Here is a 13,528-nt window from a genome sequence, read left to right on the forward strand (position 1 = left end):
CACACAGAGACTGCCATGCACACAGACACACACATGCATACACACACAGACTGCCATGCACACAGACACACACATGCACACACATGTGCACACATGCCTTCCAGGTGTGCATACATACATATGCCATGCCGGCACACCCATACACGCATACGTGTGCACGGGGCGACCCCTGCATACATCCACAGCACATCCACATCACACATGCACACATCCAGGCACACAAGTGCATGCAGAAACACTAGCATGCACATGGATGCATTTACCCACTGTACACACGCATGTGTACATGAATGCACGCATGTGTGTGCTCACCCCATGCTTGCGCACGGATGTGCACCCAGAGATACATGTGTGCATTCGCAGCACACATGTGCACACGGGCGTACACGGAGTTGTCCTGTGACACGGCGGAGCTCAGTGCTTGGAGAGAGAGTCGGAGGAAGCCCCCTGTGGGGTCCGCAGGGGTGGGGCTGCGTCTGTCTGGGGTCCCGGGGCGGGTACCGCGGGAGAGGCGGCCCCTGACCCGGAGAGGGGTCTGGACTTGTGGGTGTCCGCAGGGGCTGAGGGCCGAGGGGCCTCCCGGGAAGGCAGGCGGGCGTGGCAGGGCCCGCGTGGGCAGCCGGACGGCGGCGGGCCGTCTGAGCGGAAGCGGAAGGAGCCTTCCGAGGAGCCTGGCTCTTAGAGGGGCTGACGAGGCTGCGCGGCGGGCACGGGGCACGGGGGGCGGCCCGATCGCAGGCCCCACGAGCGCACGCCACCCCCGCAGGTGTACATGAAGCTCTCGGTCCCCAAGGGCGTCCAGTTCGTCGGGCACCCTGGCAAACGCCACCTGACCAAGAAGGCGTGCGTGGCCCCTGGGGAGGCCGAGCCCAGCTGGGTCGTTCTGTCCTTCAGCGACCTGGGCCTCAGCGACATCACAGGTGACAGTCCCGGCGTCCTGGGCACCCCTCTGCAGGCCACCACGGGTCCAGGGCCTGACCGCCGTTGGGCGAGAGGGGTGGGCGGGGCAGCCGGTGAGGTCAGGGCTGTCCCGAGGGACAGGTGCGCGCACTCACGCACAAGTGCACACGCTTGCACACACATGCGCACTTGCACTCCTGGGACAAGCGTAGGGGACGGGGCACCCCCGGGCGGGGACCTGCCCTGACAGTGGCAGCCACATCCCCGCAGCCAAAGCCCTCGCCTACGGAGACACAAGGTGCTGCCAGGACGGGAGGCCCGGCAAGCACGCCGAGGACAGCCACGCCGACAGGAGGGTCCCCATGGGCACGGACCACGTCAGGCGCAGCGTGCTGGTGGAGGTAAGGCCGCGTCGCCCCGGGAAGAGCCGGGCCGGAGCGAATGCCGGCGGTGGCGCCCTGTGGGGACCGTGCTCCGAGACCCAGCGCGCGGCACGGACGCCGAGGCGGCAGGCGCCAGGAAGGGCAGGTGCCGCCGGGCTGGGCCGACCCTTGGGGAGCAGGGCCGAGGACGGGGGGCGCAGGGAAGGGGCCGCCTCTCGGTCCCCTGTGAGCTGGGTCGCAGTGGAGGCGGGGCCCCCTGGGTGAGAGCCCAACACCAACAGGAGGGGCCTGGGGTTGTCGCTGTGGATTCGCCTGTTCTGGACCTTTGGACATTTCTTTCCTTTTTTTTGTTGTTGGTTTTTTTTTTTTTGGTAGAGTCAGGGTCTCACTCTATCGCCCAGGCTGGAGTGTAGTGGTGTCATCATGGCTCACTGCAGCCTCCAACTCCTAGGCTCAAGCGATCCTCCTGCCTCAGCCTCCAGAGTAGCTGAGACTGTAGTTGTGCACCACCATGCCCGACTGATTTTTTCAATTTTTTGTAGAGACAGGGTCTCCCCGTGTTGCCCAAGCTGGTCTCAGACTCCTGGCCTCAAGCGATCCTCCCACCTTGGCCTCTCAAAGTGCTAAGATTACAGGTGTGATCCACTGCGCCCTGCCTGTTCTGAACATTTCATATCAATGGAGTCACACTCTATGTAGCCTTTTGTGTATGGCTTCTGTCACTCAGCACAGTGTGTTCAAGGTTCATCCCCATTGTAGCAGCGATCAGGGCTTTGTTCCTGTTCGTGGCTACGTAGTATTCCACTGGATGGATGTGCCACATATAATTTATCCATTCACCTGTTGGTGGACATTTAGGTTATGACTGATTTTTATGACTGTGTCTAAAGTCACCATGGGTTTATAACTGCTTGGCCCTATCCTGTGCTATTTAACATCTTTTTTTTTTTTTTTTTTTTGAGACAAGGTCTTGCTCTGTTGCCCAGGCTGGAGTGCCATGGCGACATCATAGCTCACTGCAGCCTCGGTTTCCTGGGCTCAAGCAATCCTCCTGCCTCAGCCTCCTGAGTAGCTGGGACTACAGGAACCCAGCACCACTCTTAGCTGATTTTAAAATTTTTTGGAGAGACAGGGTCTCACTGTTATGCCCAGGCTGGTCTCAAACTCCTGGCCTCAAACAATCCTCCCTCCTCAGCCTCCCAGAATGCTGGGATTGCAGGCACGAGCCCCGCACCTGGCCTGGGCATCCCTTTTTAAGAGAACAGGACAGCTGCCATCTAGTATTTGGGGCCATCTGTAGAAGAAGCCGAAGAAGGAGTCTGGGCGGAAGAGACTCCCGGGGATGTGTCAGACGGTGGGACGGTGACGTGTCCTCGGCAGACCCGGGCGCCCCTTTCCCGGCACTCAAGGACGTCAGACGGGCTCTCGGACCCCGGCAGCCTCGGCTTCAGTGCTCCCTGCCGGGGGAGACGGGAGGGAAGGGGCGGCCGGGAGTGCAGGGTGGGGGTGTGGGGCAAGTCTAGAAGCAGCTGGTGAGTTTCATTTGGCTGCCGTGGGGGAGTGGCCTCGGTTTCCCCATCTGGGCCTGGGAAGTGGGCGGCCCAGTCCTGTGTGCACCTGTCCTCTTGCTGCCACCCTGTGGATGCCATGCGAGCCCTGGCGGGGTGACCGTGCCGTCTGGACTTGGAGCCGCTGCCCTGAGGACCGTGCGCCCTCACAGCGGCCCAGGCTCAGCTCCGCCCGTTTCTCTGTTTCAGCCTGAGGGAGTGTCCCGCGCATACACCTACAGCGCTTTCTTCTGCCCCAACGGTGAGTCCCCTGCGCCCACTCTGCAGAGAGGGGCCGCCTGGCGGGTCGGGACTGTGGCACAGCAGCCCTGCCCGGGGACCGAGGGCGTGACAGTCAAGAAGTGAGGTGTCCCAGCTGGGGACAGCCAGCGTGAGGGCTGGGCGTCCGCCACGTGGCAGTGATCGCACAGGGGTGTGTACTGCAGGCAGCAAGCAAGAAGACGGGCAGGGGCTGTGGTCAGGGGCAGGGCTGTCCCCGGGGTGCCCGGGGTGACGAGCCCAGGGTCACAGGAACGGAGACCTTAGGCTCACTCACATCAGGGGAAAGTTGTGGGCCCGAGCGTGACCCAGAGGCACAAGGCAGCAGAGGAGGACATGTCAGTTTCTCTGCCTGGATCCCCTAAAATCTGTATTATGCTGACTTGTGGTATGTAAGGAGACAATGGGTGCAGAAAGAATGTGCCCCAAGAAAGGCTCATTCACACCTCTGCCCTGGTGGCTTCCTGCAAGGCTGTTTGCCCCTCCCCATCCGGCCCCTCCCCGATCCGGCCCCTCCCCGAGGCGCTGGCTGGCTGGCTGGGAGGTAGCTGGACCTGCAGCCACCACGCCCGGCCAATTTTTCTATTTTTCGCAGAGACGGGTTCTCGCTCTTGCTCAGGCTGGTCTCTAGCTCCTGACCTCAATCAATCCTCCCGCCTTGGCCTCCCAGAGTGCTAGGATTACTGGCGTGAGCCACCGCGCCTGGCCAGCAAAGACTTTTTAGACTTGACAACAAAAACATGATTTATAAAAAGAAACATTTATAAATGGATCTCATGAAAATTAGACCTTCTTTTTTTGCCTTACAAAAGACCCTAAGAGGTGGAAGTACAGATTACAGACTGGGAGAAAACATTTGCAAACTGGTATCAGGCACAGAACTAGTATCTAGGATACATAAAGAACTCCCAAATTCAACAGTGAAGAAACAAACAATCCGATTAGAAAGTGGGCAAAATAAATAAACAGACATTTCTACCGGAGGAGACCCACAGGAGGGAAACCACACGTAAAAAAAGGTGTTGACCATCGTTAGGTAAATGCAGATTCAAACACAGTGAGGCAGCCCCACACACCTATCTGAATGGCCAAAATGAAAAATCGTGAGGGCAAAGGTGCAGAGAGAGCAGATGACTCACGTTGCCGGTGGGAATGTAAAGTGGTACAGCCACTTTGCGTGGTTTATAAGAACAGTCTGGTGGTTTATTTAAAAAGCTAAGCGTGCAACTACCTTAGCATTCAGCAGCCGCACTCCTGGGCATTTATCCCAGAGAAACTCAGACCTACGTGCACACAAAGCCTGTCCACAGATGTTCCTCTCAGCTTTATTCGTAAGAGCCCAGCTCTGGAGGCAGCTCACATGCGTCCGGTGGGTGAGTGGCTGAACCCACTCTGGTCCCTCCATACCTTGGAGTGCCACTCAGCCCTACAGAGGAACCAGCTGTTGATACTTGGATGGATCTGGAATGAAGGAAATTGAATGGAAAAAAGTCTCAAAGGGGTACAAAAGTGATTCCGCTTATATGACATTTTTTCAAATGATGAAATTTTATAAATGGGGGTCATATGAGTCATTGCTAGGGGTTAGAAAGAGAAAGGGTAAGTAAGTAGGATATGGTTATAAATGAGCACTCGGTGGCTCATGCCGTAATCCTAGCACTCTGGGAGTTCGAGACCAGCCTGAGCAAGAGTGAGACCCCTCCTCATAAAAACAAACAAACAAATAAACAAAAACACCAAGGCATAAAAGAATAGATTCAACTACATAAACAAAAATTATTTTTAGAAAAGAAGTTTTTCATTTTGATGAAGTCTAATTTATCACTTTTTTTATTTATGGATGAATGTTTTTGTTGTACCTAAGAAATCTTTGCCATGTCCTGTTTTCTTACGGTTTTCTAGTTTTACGTTTTGCGTTTATAGACTGGCTGTGATCCCAAGTTAATTTTGGCTACCACGCAAGGTGTGGATCAAAGTCTATCTTTGTGCATTTGGACGGCCAATTGTTCTGGCACCATTTATTGAAAGGACCTTCCTTTCTCTACGGAACTGCCTTTGCACTTTGGCTGAAGATCCGTTGTTCTCACATGCGCGGGTCCATTTCTGCTCCTTTGATGCTCTCTTTGTGAGTTATTTCTTCGTATTGGCAGATACTAGTTTTGCGTTTCTGTGGGGTGCGTGTGCTGCTTTGCTCCATGCGTAGAGTGTGTGACGATAAAGTCAGGGTACGTGGAGTGTCCAGACCTGGAGCATGTTTCGTTTCATGTGTTGGGAACCTGTCACATTCTGTCTAATGGCAATTTTGAAATACATGACACACTGGCTACGAGGGGCAATCTTGCTGTGACATCTGTCACCCCGTTGCTCGCCAGGGTTCAAACACATAACACGATGTTGTTAACTGTGGCCATCCTACTCCGCTACTTAACACCAGACCTATTCCTTTTATCGAACTAGATGTTGGCACCCATTAACCAACCTCTCCGTATGCCCCTGCCCCCAGCACGCGTACCTGTCCCAGCCTGTGGTACCTGTCATCCTACTCTCTACCTCCGGGAGATCAACTTTTTCTCGCTCCCACGTATGAGCGAGAACAGGCAATATTTATCTGTCTGTGCTTGGCGTATTTCGCTTAACGCGATGTACTCCAGTTCCATCCACGCGGCCGCACGTGACATGGTTTCCTCGATTTTTATGGCCACGTGATATTCCGGTATATATATATGTACTGCATTTTCTTCATCCATTCGTCCGCCGGCGGACACTGAGGTTAAGTCCAGGTCTTGGCTGTTGCGATTAGTGCTGCGATAAACACGGGAGTGCAGGTCTCCCTTCCGTACACCCAGCTCTTTTCCTCTGGATAAATACCCAGTAGTGGGATTGCTGGGTCACATGGTAGTTCTAGTTCTAGTGTTTTTGAGAAGTCTCCATACCGTTCTCCCTAGTGGCTGTGCTGATTTAGATTTCCACCAACAGCATAGAAGAGTTCATTTTCTCGACATCTTCACCAGCGTCTGTTATTTTTTGTCTTTTTAATATTTTTTAGTATTAAAAAATTGCATTTTTAATAGCCAATCTAACTGGGGTAAGATGATATCTTATTGTGATTTGGATTTGCACTTCCCTGATGATTAACGATGTTGAGCATTTTTTCATATACCCGTTGCCTATTTGCATGTCTTTGATTTTATTTATTTTTTTTTTTTGATGGGGTGCCGTGGCATCATCACAGCTCACTGCAGCCTCGAACTCTGGGCTCAAGGGATCCTCCTGCCCCAGCCTCCCGAGTAGCTGGGACTATAGGCGAGCGCCACCATGCCCGGCTAATTTTTCTATTGTTTATAGAGACGGGGTCTCACTCTTGCTCAGGCTGGTCTTGAACCCCTGGGCTCAAGCGATCCTCCTGCCTCGGCCTCCCGAGTAGCTGGGACAACAGGCGTGTGCCACCACGCCTAGCTGAGTTTCCTATTTTTCGGCATTCCATCACCCGGGTCCCCCGTGTGGCCTTCGTGGCCCAGTGCCCACCTCCGGGCCCCGGCGGGGAGGGCAGGGGTGCGCCCAGCTGGCAGCTGCCCGTCTCCTCTCCTCCCTGCAGAGAGAGTCCACATCTCCACCCCCAACAAGTACGAGTTCCAGTACGTGCAGCGGCCGCTGCGCCTCGCCCGTCTCGACGTGGCCGTGCGAGCCCACAACGACGCCCGCGTGGCCTTGTCCTCCGGGCCCCAGGACACGGCGGGCATGGTGGAGGTCGTGCTCGGGGGGCACCAGAACACCCGGTCGTGGATCTCCACCAGCAAGATGGGCGAGCCCGTGGCCAGCGTGCACACCGCCAAGATCCTCTCCTGGGGCGAGTTCAGAACATTCTGGATCAGCTGGCACGGCGGGCTCATCCAGGTGCGGCGGGACCGGCCGAGGCGGGCGCGGAGGTCGCGTACTCCTCCGGCGTTGGCGGCTTCCCGTGCTGTGCCGCGCTCTGAGCGGGGCGGGCAGGGCTGAGGGGAACGCAGGGCCCCACCGCCGGTTGCTCTCGGTCTGTCTGGGGTCGCTCACCCCCCAAGATGAGCGAGAGCCGAGGCAGGGGAGGCGTCCCGAGGTCTGGGAACACACAGCGCTGGTAGGTGGTCGGGGAGAAAGAAAGAGTGGATATGAGCAGTGCAGTGGCGGCTGGGGGATCTTTCTGGGTTGGCGGTTGGCTAAGCAAAAGGAATATAGAAAAGGATCGGCTAACACAGCTTCCTAGTGGAGGGACATGATCGAAGTGGGTTTTGACGTATGTATAGGAGTTCAGTGGGTAAAACAGGGAACACAGGATGTTCCAGGCAGAGGGAGCAGCATGTACAGAGGTCCAGCGATTCCAAGGAGCCTGGTGGCTTTGGAACCCACAGACGCCATGCTTGTGTCTCTGTTGGCCATTTAATGGATGGGGCTACCTCTGATTTCTCTCACCTCTGACTCCTTGACACTATGAGCAGGGCCAAGGCCTCTGACCACGGCCCTGCGCCCAGTGTCGCTACTGCCCGAGTGCCCTTGTGTGCCTCTCGCCAGCGTCCAGCGGCCTCGGTCCCTTTTCCCAGGTGGGCCACGGTGCAGAGCCATCCAACGAGTCCGTCATCGTGGCCTGGGCCCTCCCGAGGCCACCCGAGGTCCAGTTCATCGGCTTCTCCACCGGCTGGGGCTCCACGGGCGAGTTCCGCATCTGGAGGAAGATGGAGGCGGACGAGAGCTACAGTGAGGCCTTCACGCTGGGCATCCCGCACGGCGCCGTCCCCGGGTCCGAGCGGGCCACCGCCTCCGTCATAGGTGGGTCCGCCCGCAGCCTGGCTTGGGGAGGGCAGGCGCCGCGAGCCCAGGCCCACTGCAGGCTCGGTCTCAGGCCGGCTTCGCTGGGGCCCTGTGCCCCTGGGGACCCCGCCCACGCACCCGGCGTGCAGCTTCTAGCGCTTTCTCTATGTCCGGCCATGTGCTGAGTGCTGAGGCAGTCCCAGAGCTGACCCCTACCACGGCCAAGATGGCGTGTCTAGAGCCACCCAGTCCAAGCCGTGTGTGGAGGTCAGGGTGGGGCGACCCCTAGGGACCTGCGGTGAACCCTGGGAGGGCGGTGGGCCCGGGAAGGGACCCAGGAAGGCCAAAGGCCAGGTGAAGGCAGCCAGTGCAGGGCGGGGAGAGACCGCCCTGGTGAGGGGGTAGGCTGCCCGGGCTGTCGCTGGGAGAAGGTGAGAGGCTGGGACCGGAGGGGTGGGGAGCGTGGGGGGTTTGGAGCAGCCTCCGCGGAGTCTCCAGGGTTGGAAATGTCTCCGTCGCCCAGGCACGGGAGTGGACAGTAGGGGCTGTGTCCTGATCCAGCCGTGGGTGTCAGGCAGACAGGCGGTGAGAGTTTAGGGTGGGCCCGAACGAGGGAAGAGAGGGCAAGAGGCCAGAAGGGGTGGATGGACCCAGACGAGGGAGTCCTGCCCGGGTCCCTCTGACATCAGAGTCGCGGCTCTGGGGCCCAGGTAGGTTGGCAGTTTGGGCCAGATCACAGGATGCTGGAGTTTACGATCCTGAGGCATGAGAGCAGATGAGAGGCATCCATGGCAGGGGGTGGCCCAGATGGAGGTGAGGGGCATAGAGGAGGAGGCAGATGGGCAGGGATGGAGAGAAGGTGAAGGCTGGGACCCATGTGCCAGTGCCTGGATAGAGAAGAAGCTGGGAAACCCAGAGGAGGGTGGTGAGAAAGTAGTCCAGCAGTCCCCAAGATAGGAGGAAGCTGCAGGGGCAATGGCAGCTTCAGTGAGACATGAGGAGAGGACAAGAGGGAAGGGAGACATGTTCAGGGGGCATTGAGGGTCCCAGAGGGCCCATCAGCAATGTTTGGGACAGGGGGGCCAAGAAGAGGCAGACAGAATACCAAGAGGATGAGAGAACAGGAAACCAGAAATTTAAAAATTTAAAAATTGAAATACTCATGGTTAAAGAGAAAATCACATTTTGTATCAGAAATTCAAAAACTATTTAGAACAAGAATAGCTGTATTGACATACCAACATTTGTGGGATGCAGCTAAAGTTGTACTTAGGGGACAATACATAGCCTTAAAATGCACCTATTTAAGAAGCCAGAAAGAAAAAAAGCATTGAACGGAATGAAAAGCTAGATAAAGAACATATAAGTGAAAACTAAAGAACACAGAAGGAGACGTGCAGGAGAAGGCCACCAATGCTGGGACACCGGGCGGTCTAAGAGGGCAGAAGGGGCAACCTGGTCCCAAAGGACAGAACCGGCAGTCAGAGGTTGGGTGGCCAGTGCGAGGGCACAGGTGGGCTCCCGTCTCTGAGCAGGGCTGTCTCTGCGCTCTACGGGGCTGGGGCGGCCCCCTGCCCAACCTTCCTCCCCTCCCCACCAGGAGACGTCATGGGGCCACCTCTGAACCATCTCAACAGCCTCCTGCAGCTGCCCTTTGGCTGTGGGGAGCAGAACATGGTCCACTTTGCTCCCAACGTCTTCGTCTTGAAGTATCTGCAGAAAACCCGGCAGCTCAGCCCCGAGGCGGAGAGGGAGACCACTGACTACCTGGTACAAGGTATGGGGGAGAAATTGCCGGGGAGGGGGAGCGGGGCGGGAGGGAGGGAGGCTCAGCCCTCGGGGGGGGGGAGGACCGCGCCGAGAGCCGCCCACACACCAGTGCAGAGGGACAAACAGGCCGTTCAGGAGGGACAAACAGGCCGTTCCCAGTGGCCCTGGTCCGTCACTCTCTGCAGCAGCCTGGCGCCATGGCTGTACGACACAACTCCGAATTCTGATGCTCAGACTCAGGGCATCTTTTAAAAATGTAGATTTTTTTTTTTTTAAGAAAAACAACAAGAGCACCGTTATTTAAAAGCATTTAGAAAAGGAAAAAAAAATTCTGTATAGCCCCTCCCCATTACTGTTGGTTCTGAGTTTACTCCACGCCCCACCCCCGTCTAGCACTACGGATTGGCTTTGTCACTCTTGGTACCTTACGATGTGGCATCCTACAGCGTCCCCCCGCCCCGAGCTGTGTGTGTGACATTCGCTGGACGTATTGGGGTATTTCCCATTCTCCTTTCCTCTAATGACAGAGCACCTAACATTTCCAGAGATAAACAATGCAATACTAAACATCTTCAGAGATAATTAATGCAGCACTGAACATCTTCAGAGATAAATAATACGACACTGAACATCTTCAGAGATAATCGATGCAGCACTGAATGCCTTCAGAAATAAATAACATAGTACTAAACATCTTTAGAGATAAATAATGCAACACCAAAGATCTTCAGAAATAAGGCGGCACTGAACACCTTCAGAGACAGATAACACAACATTGAACATTTTCAGAAATAACTAACACAGCACTGAACATCTTCAGAATTAAATAGTGCAGCACCGAACATCTTGCCTGTCCCCTCTGCACATCTCAGCCCCATGGGGGAGGGAAGGGGAGGCTGGAGCCTTACCTCTGTCATGGTCACCCTCTCTATGTCCTCAGATAGGACCTGTTCCTGTCAGTGCCTCAGTTTCTAATCTGGGTCACAAGGAAGTTAAGTCAGCTGACATGAAAGTCGTGGGGCCTCCTGGGGTTTGCTTCTGGCCCCAGGCTGGAGCCGTCAAGTAAAGAGTTGGGATGTGAGGGGCGGCCGGGGGTGGCCGGTTGCTACCCAGGGGAGATGACACGCCACCGGAACGACCTTGGAAACGCCCACCATCGGGAAGGAGCTGTGCCCAGCTCCTCAGACAGTGCCAGCCCCTCTCAGATGGAGAAACTGAGTCTTACGGGCACACCCCGATTCCTGGGGCTGGTCTGGGGCTCCTGCCTCCTGGCAGGTAAGGTCCACGTGGTGACTCCGCCCCGAGGTCCCCAAAGGCGGTCTTTTTTTTGTTTGTTTGTTTGTTTGTTTTTTGTTTTGTTTTGTTTTTTTTGGAGCTCATGTAGTTTGACCAAAGGCGGTCTTGACTCACCCACTCTCACGAACGGGGAAAGGACAAAAATGTGCGATAAAGAATGTGCGACTCTCAGGTGGGGAGAGAAACGGGTTGCCACGGCTGCAAGTCCGGCTTCACAGAGGCTGATCCCGGACTGCCAGGAAGGCCACGTCCACTCGGGCTGGGCCTGGGGGTGGGCTGGCGCCCGCGAGGTCTGGGGGATGGGTGGTCACCGGCCACCCTGGGGAGCGCATCCCTGCTCAGGCCCTGAAACGCTGGGAGCGTTTATTAATAGTAAGCCCTGCTCGGAGCGACAGGCCGGTCTCCCCAGGACAGCCGGCCGACAGGCAGTTCCGACTCGACACACCCCAAATCAGCCCCCTCCATCTTTCCCCCAAGACCCTTGTACTAGTTTCTTGGGTTAAAACAACAGAATTTTTTTTTTTTTTTAATGAGACGGGATCTCACTCTGACACCCACGCTGGAGTGCAATGGTGCCATCATAGCTCCCTGTAGCCTCCAACTCCTGGGCTCAAGCGATCCTCCTGCCTCAGCCTCCCGAGTAGCTGGGACTACAGGCACGTGCCACCATACCTGGCTAATTTTCAATTTTTTTTTTTTTTTTTTTTTTTTGGTAGAGACGGGATCTTGATATATTGCCAAGGCTGGTTTCAAACTCCTGGGCTCAAGCGATCCTCCAACCATGGCCTCCCAAAAGCCCGAGCCCCCACTCAGTCCCCTTTCTTTTATCTTATAAGGACGCCAGTCGTTGGATTTAGGGCTTCCCCCCAATCCAGTGTGATCTCGTCTTGAGATCCTTACCGGAATTACGTCTGCAAAGATCCTGACACAGTCCCATTTGGAGGTTCCAGGGGGATGTGACTTTGGGGACACCGCCCACCCGCAGCGTTCCTCTTGCCGCTTTCCTCTGTGGGCACAGCCCCGTCCTTTCAGTGGCTCTGGCTACAAACCGCTCCCCACCTGTGATGACACCCCTGGGTCCAAGCCCCTCACTGCACACCCGCAAGGGTCCCCCCAGCTTCCTGTCCAGACCCGACAGCCCCCCCCCCCCCGCTACATATGTCTCTCACACCTCCCCTGCTCACACACCTCCCATGGCTCCCTGTGCCCTCGCAGCAAAGCCAAACTCCCAGCCCAGCCCCTGTTCCAGCCGCTCGGGCACGTTCCGGCCTGCAGGCTCGCCGAGCCCTGGCTCTAGCTGGCCGGGTGGTCCTCCCCCTGGGGCCAGAGGGTGCCGCCTGCACACGGCGCCTTTCAGGGGCTGCCCGGGCACGACGGAGGGCCGGCGTGTGCCCGGGAGTCACAAAGGGATGTCAGCAAACGAGGAACGAAAGAAGCGGGGGGTATGGCCACCCCAGACGTGGCGTGGGGCAGTCCCTGGGACCCCAGAGGTGGCGTGGCATCGTTTGGAGGGCGGGGTGGGGGCGGCGGGGCAGCGTGGGGCCCGTCGGCCGGCCTGGGCCAGGCACTCAGCAGGACAGGCCTCTGCTCGCCGCAGGCTACCAGCGCCAGCTGACCTACAAGCACCAGGACGGCTCCTACAGCGCCTTCGGGGAGCGGGACGCCTCGGGGAGCACGTGGTGAGTCCCGGCCCCAGCCCGCCTCACGCCCGGCACGCGTGGCCCGGCGCCTGTGCCTGATCCCCGGGAGACGGGGACCCTGGCTGGGAAATGGAAATCAAATCGTGGTGCTCCCGGCCCCAGGGGCACAGGGGGACCATGTGGGGGGCTCAGCGTGTGAGATGGAGCAGGTGATTATTATGGGTGCTGCTCTCTGGCCCATCCAAACCCAGGCATGGGGGCGACCCCGGAGCAGGAGGAGCTGGGTGGAGAGAGGGTCAGAGGTCAGCCCGCCCCCTCGAGGCTGGGGTGAGGGGAACGTGGGAGAGTGGCCTGGGGCCCCACTTACCTGGCTTCCAGGGGCTGATCAGGGCCAGGCGGCCCGAGGGGAGGGTGGACATACTTAGGTCCTGATCCCTGGGCTCCCTGGGCCACAGGAGTTTTGGCATCATCTTGGGGCTCACCTGAGACCGGGGTCACCCTGCAACTCCTGCTCCCGTCCTCAGACTCCTCCTTGGAGATCGCCCCGGCAGCCTGGCAGTGTCCGTCCACTGCACAGCTGCAGTGCCGGCAGCCCCCAAGAGGCCCCCACTGGCCAGGATTAGCGAGCTGTGACCCGCCGGGCACCTCCCACTGTGCACGCACACGCCCGGCGTCTTTCAGGACCACGCCCTCGGCGTGAGCAGAAAAATCAGATTCCGCGGTGGTCGTGGAAACGTGACGATGGGCGGCTTTCCCGTCCCCTCTCACGCTGGGAGACGTCCCTGTTGGTCTCCGAACACGGACATCTTCCTGGGGACCCTGCAGGACAAGGGTGCAGTAAGCACAGGGCGGCCACCTGAGGCCGGGCAGACCCAGGCTCTGTCTCGTGTGAGCTGTGTGGCCTTAGACCTGGTGCTCGACCTCTCTGAGC

General features: G+C 57.4%; 1 protein-coding gene across 1 annotated transcript in view; it reads left to right on the forward strand.

Annotated features, from left to right (window-relative positions):
- The window catches only part of CPAMD8 (C3 and PZP like alpha-2-macroglobulin domain containing 8), a 74,682-nt gene that overhangs the window by 44,917 nt on the left and 16,237 nt on the right, over positions 1–13,528 (forward strand). Inside the window, exons 21-27 of the mRNA XM_076001229.1 lie at positions 767–920; positions 1,171–1,301; positions 3,041–3,092; positions 6,705–7,003; positions 7,684–7,909; positions 9,492–9,668; positions 12,555–12,636. Of these exons, the coding sequence (XP_075857344.1) occupies positions 767–920; positions 1,171–1,301; positions 3,041–3,092; positions 6,705–7,003; positions 7,684–7,909; positions 9,492–9,668; positions 12,555–12,636 (1,121 nt within the window). The remainder of the gene's footprint in view (positions 1–766; positions 921–1,170; positions 1,302–3,040; positions 3,093–6,704; positions 7,004–7,683; positions 7,910–9,491; positions 9,669–12,554; positions 12,637–13,528) is intronic.

This window comes from Microcebus murinus, chromosome 4, assembly GCF_040939455.1.
Source record: "Microcebus murinus isolate Inina chromosome 4, M.murinus_Inina_mat1.0, whole genome shotgun sequence".
Classification (NCBI taxonomy): Eukaryota; Metazoa; Chordata; class Mammalia; order Primates; family Cheirogaleidae; genus Microcebus; species Microcebus murinus.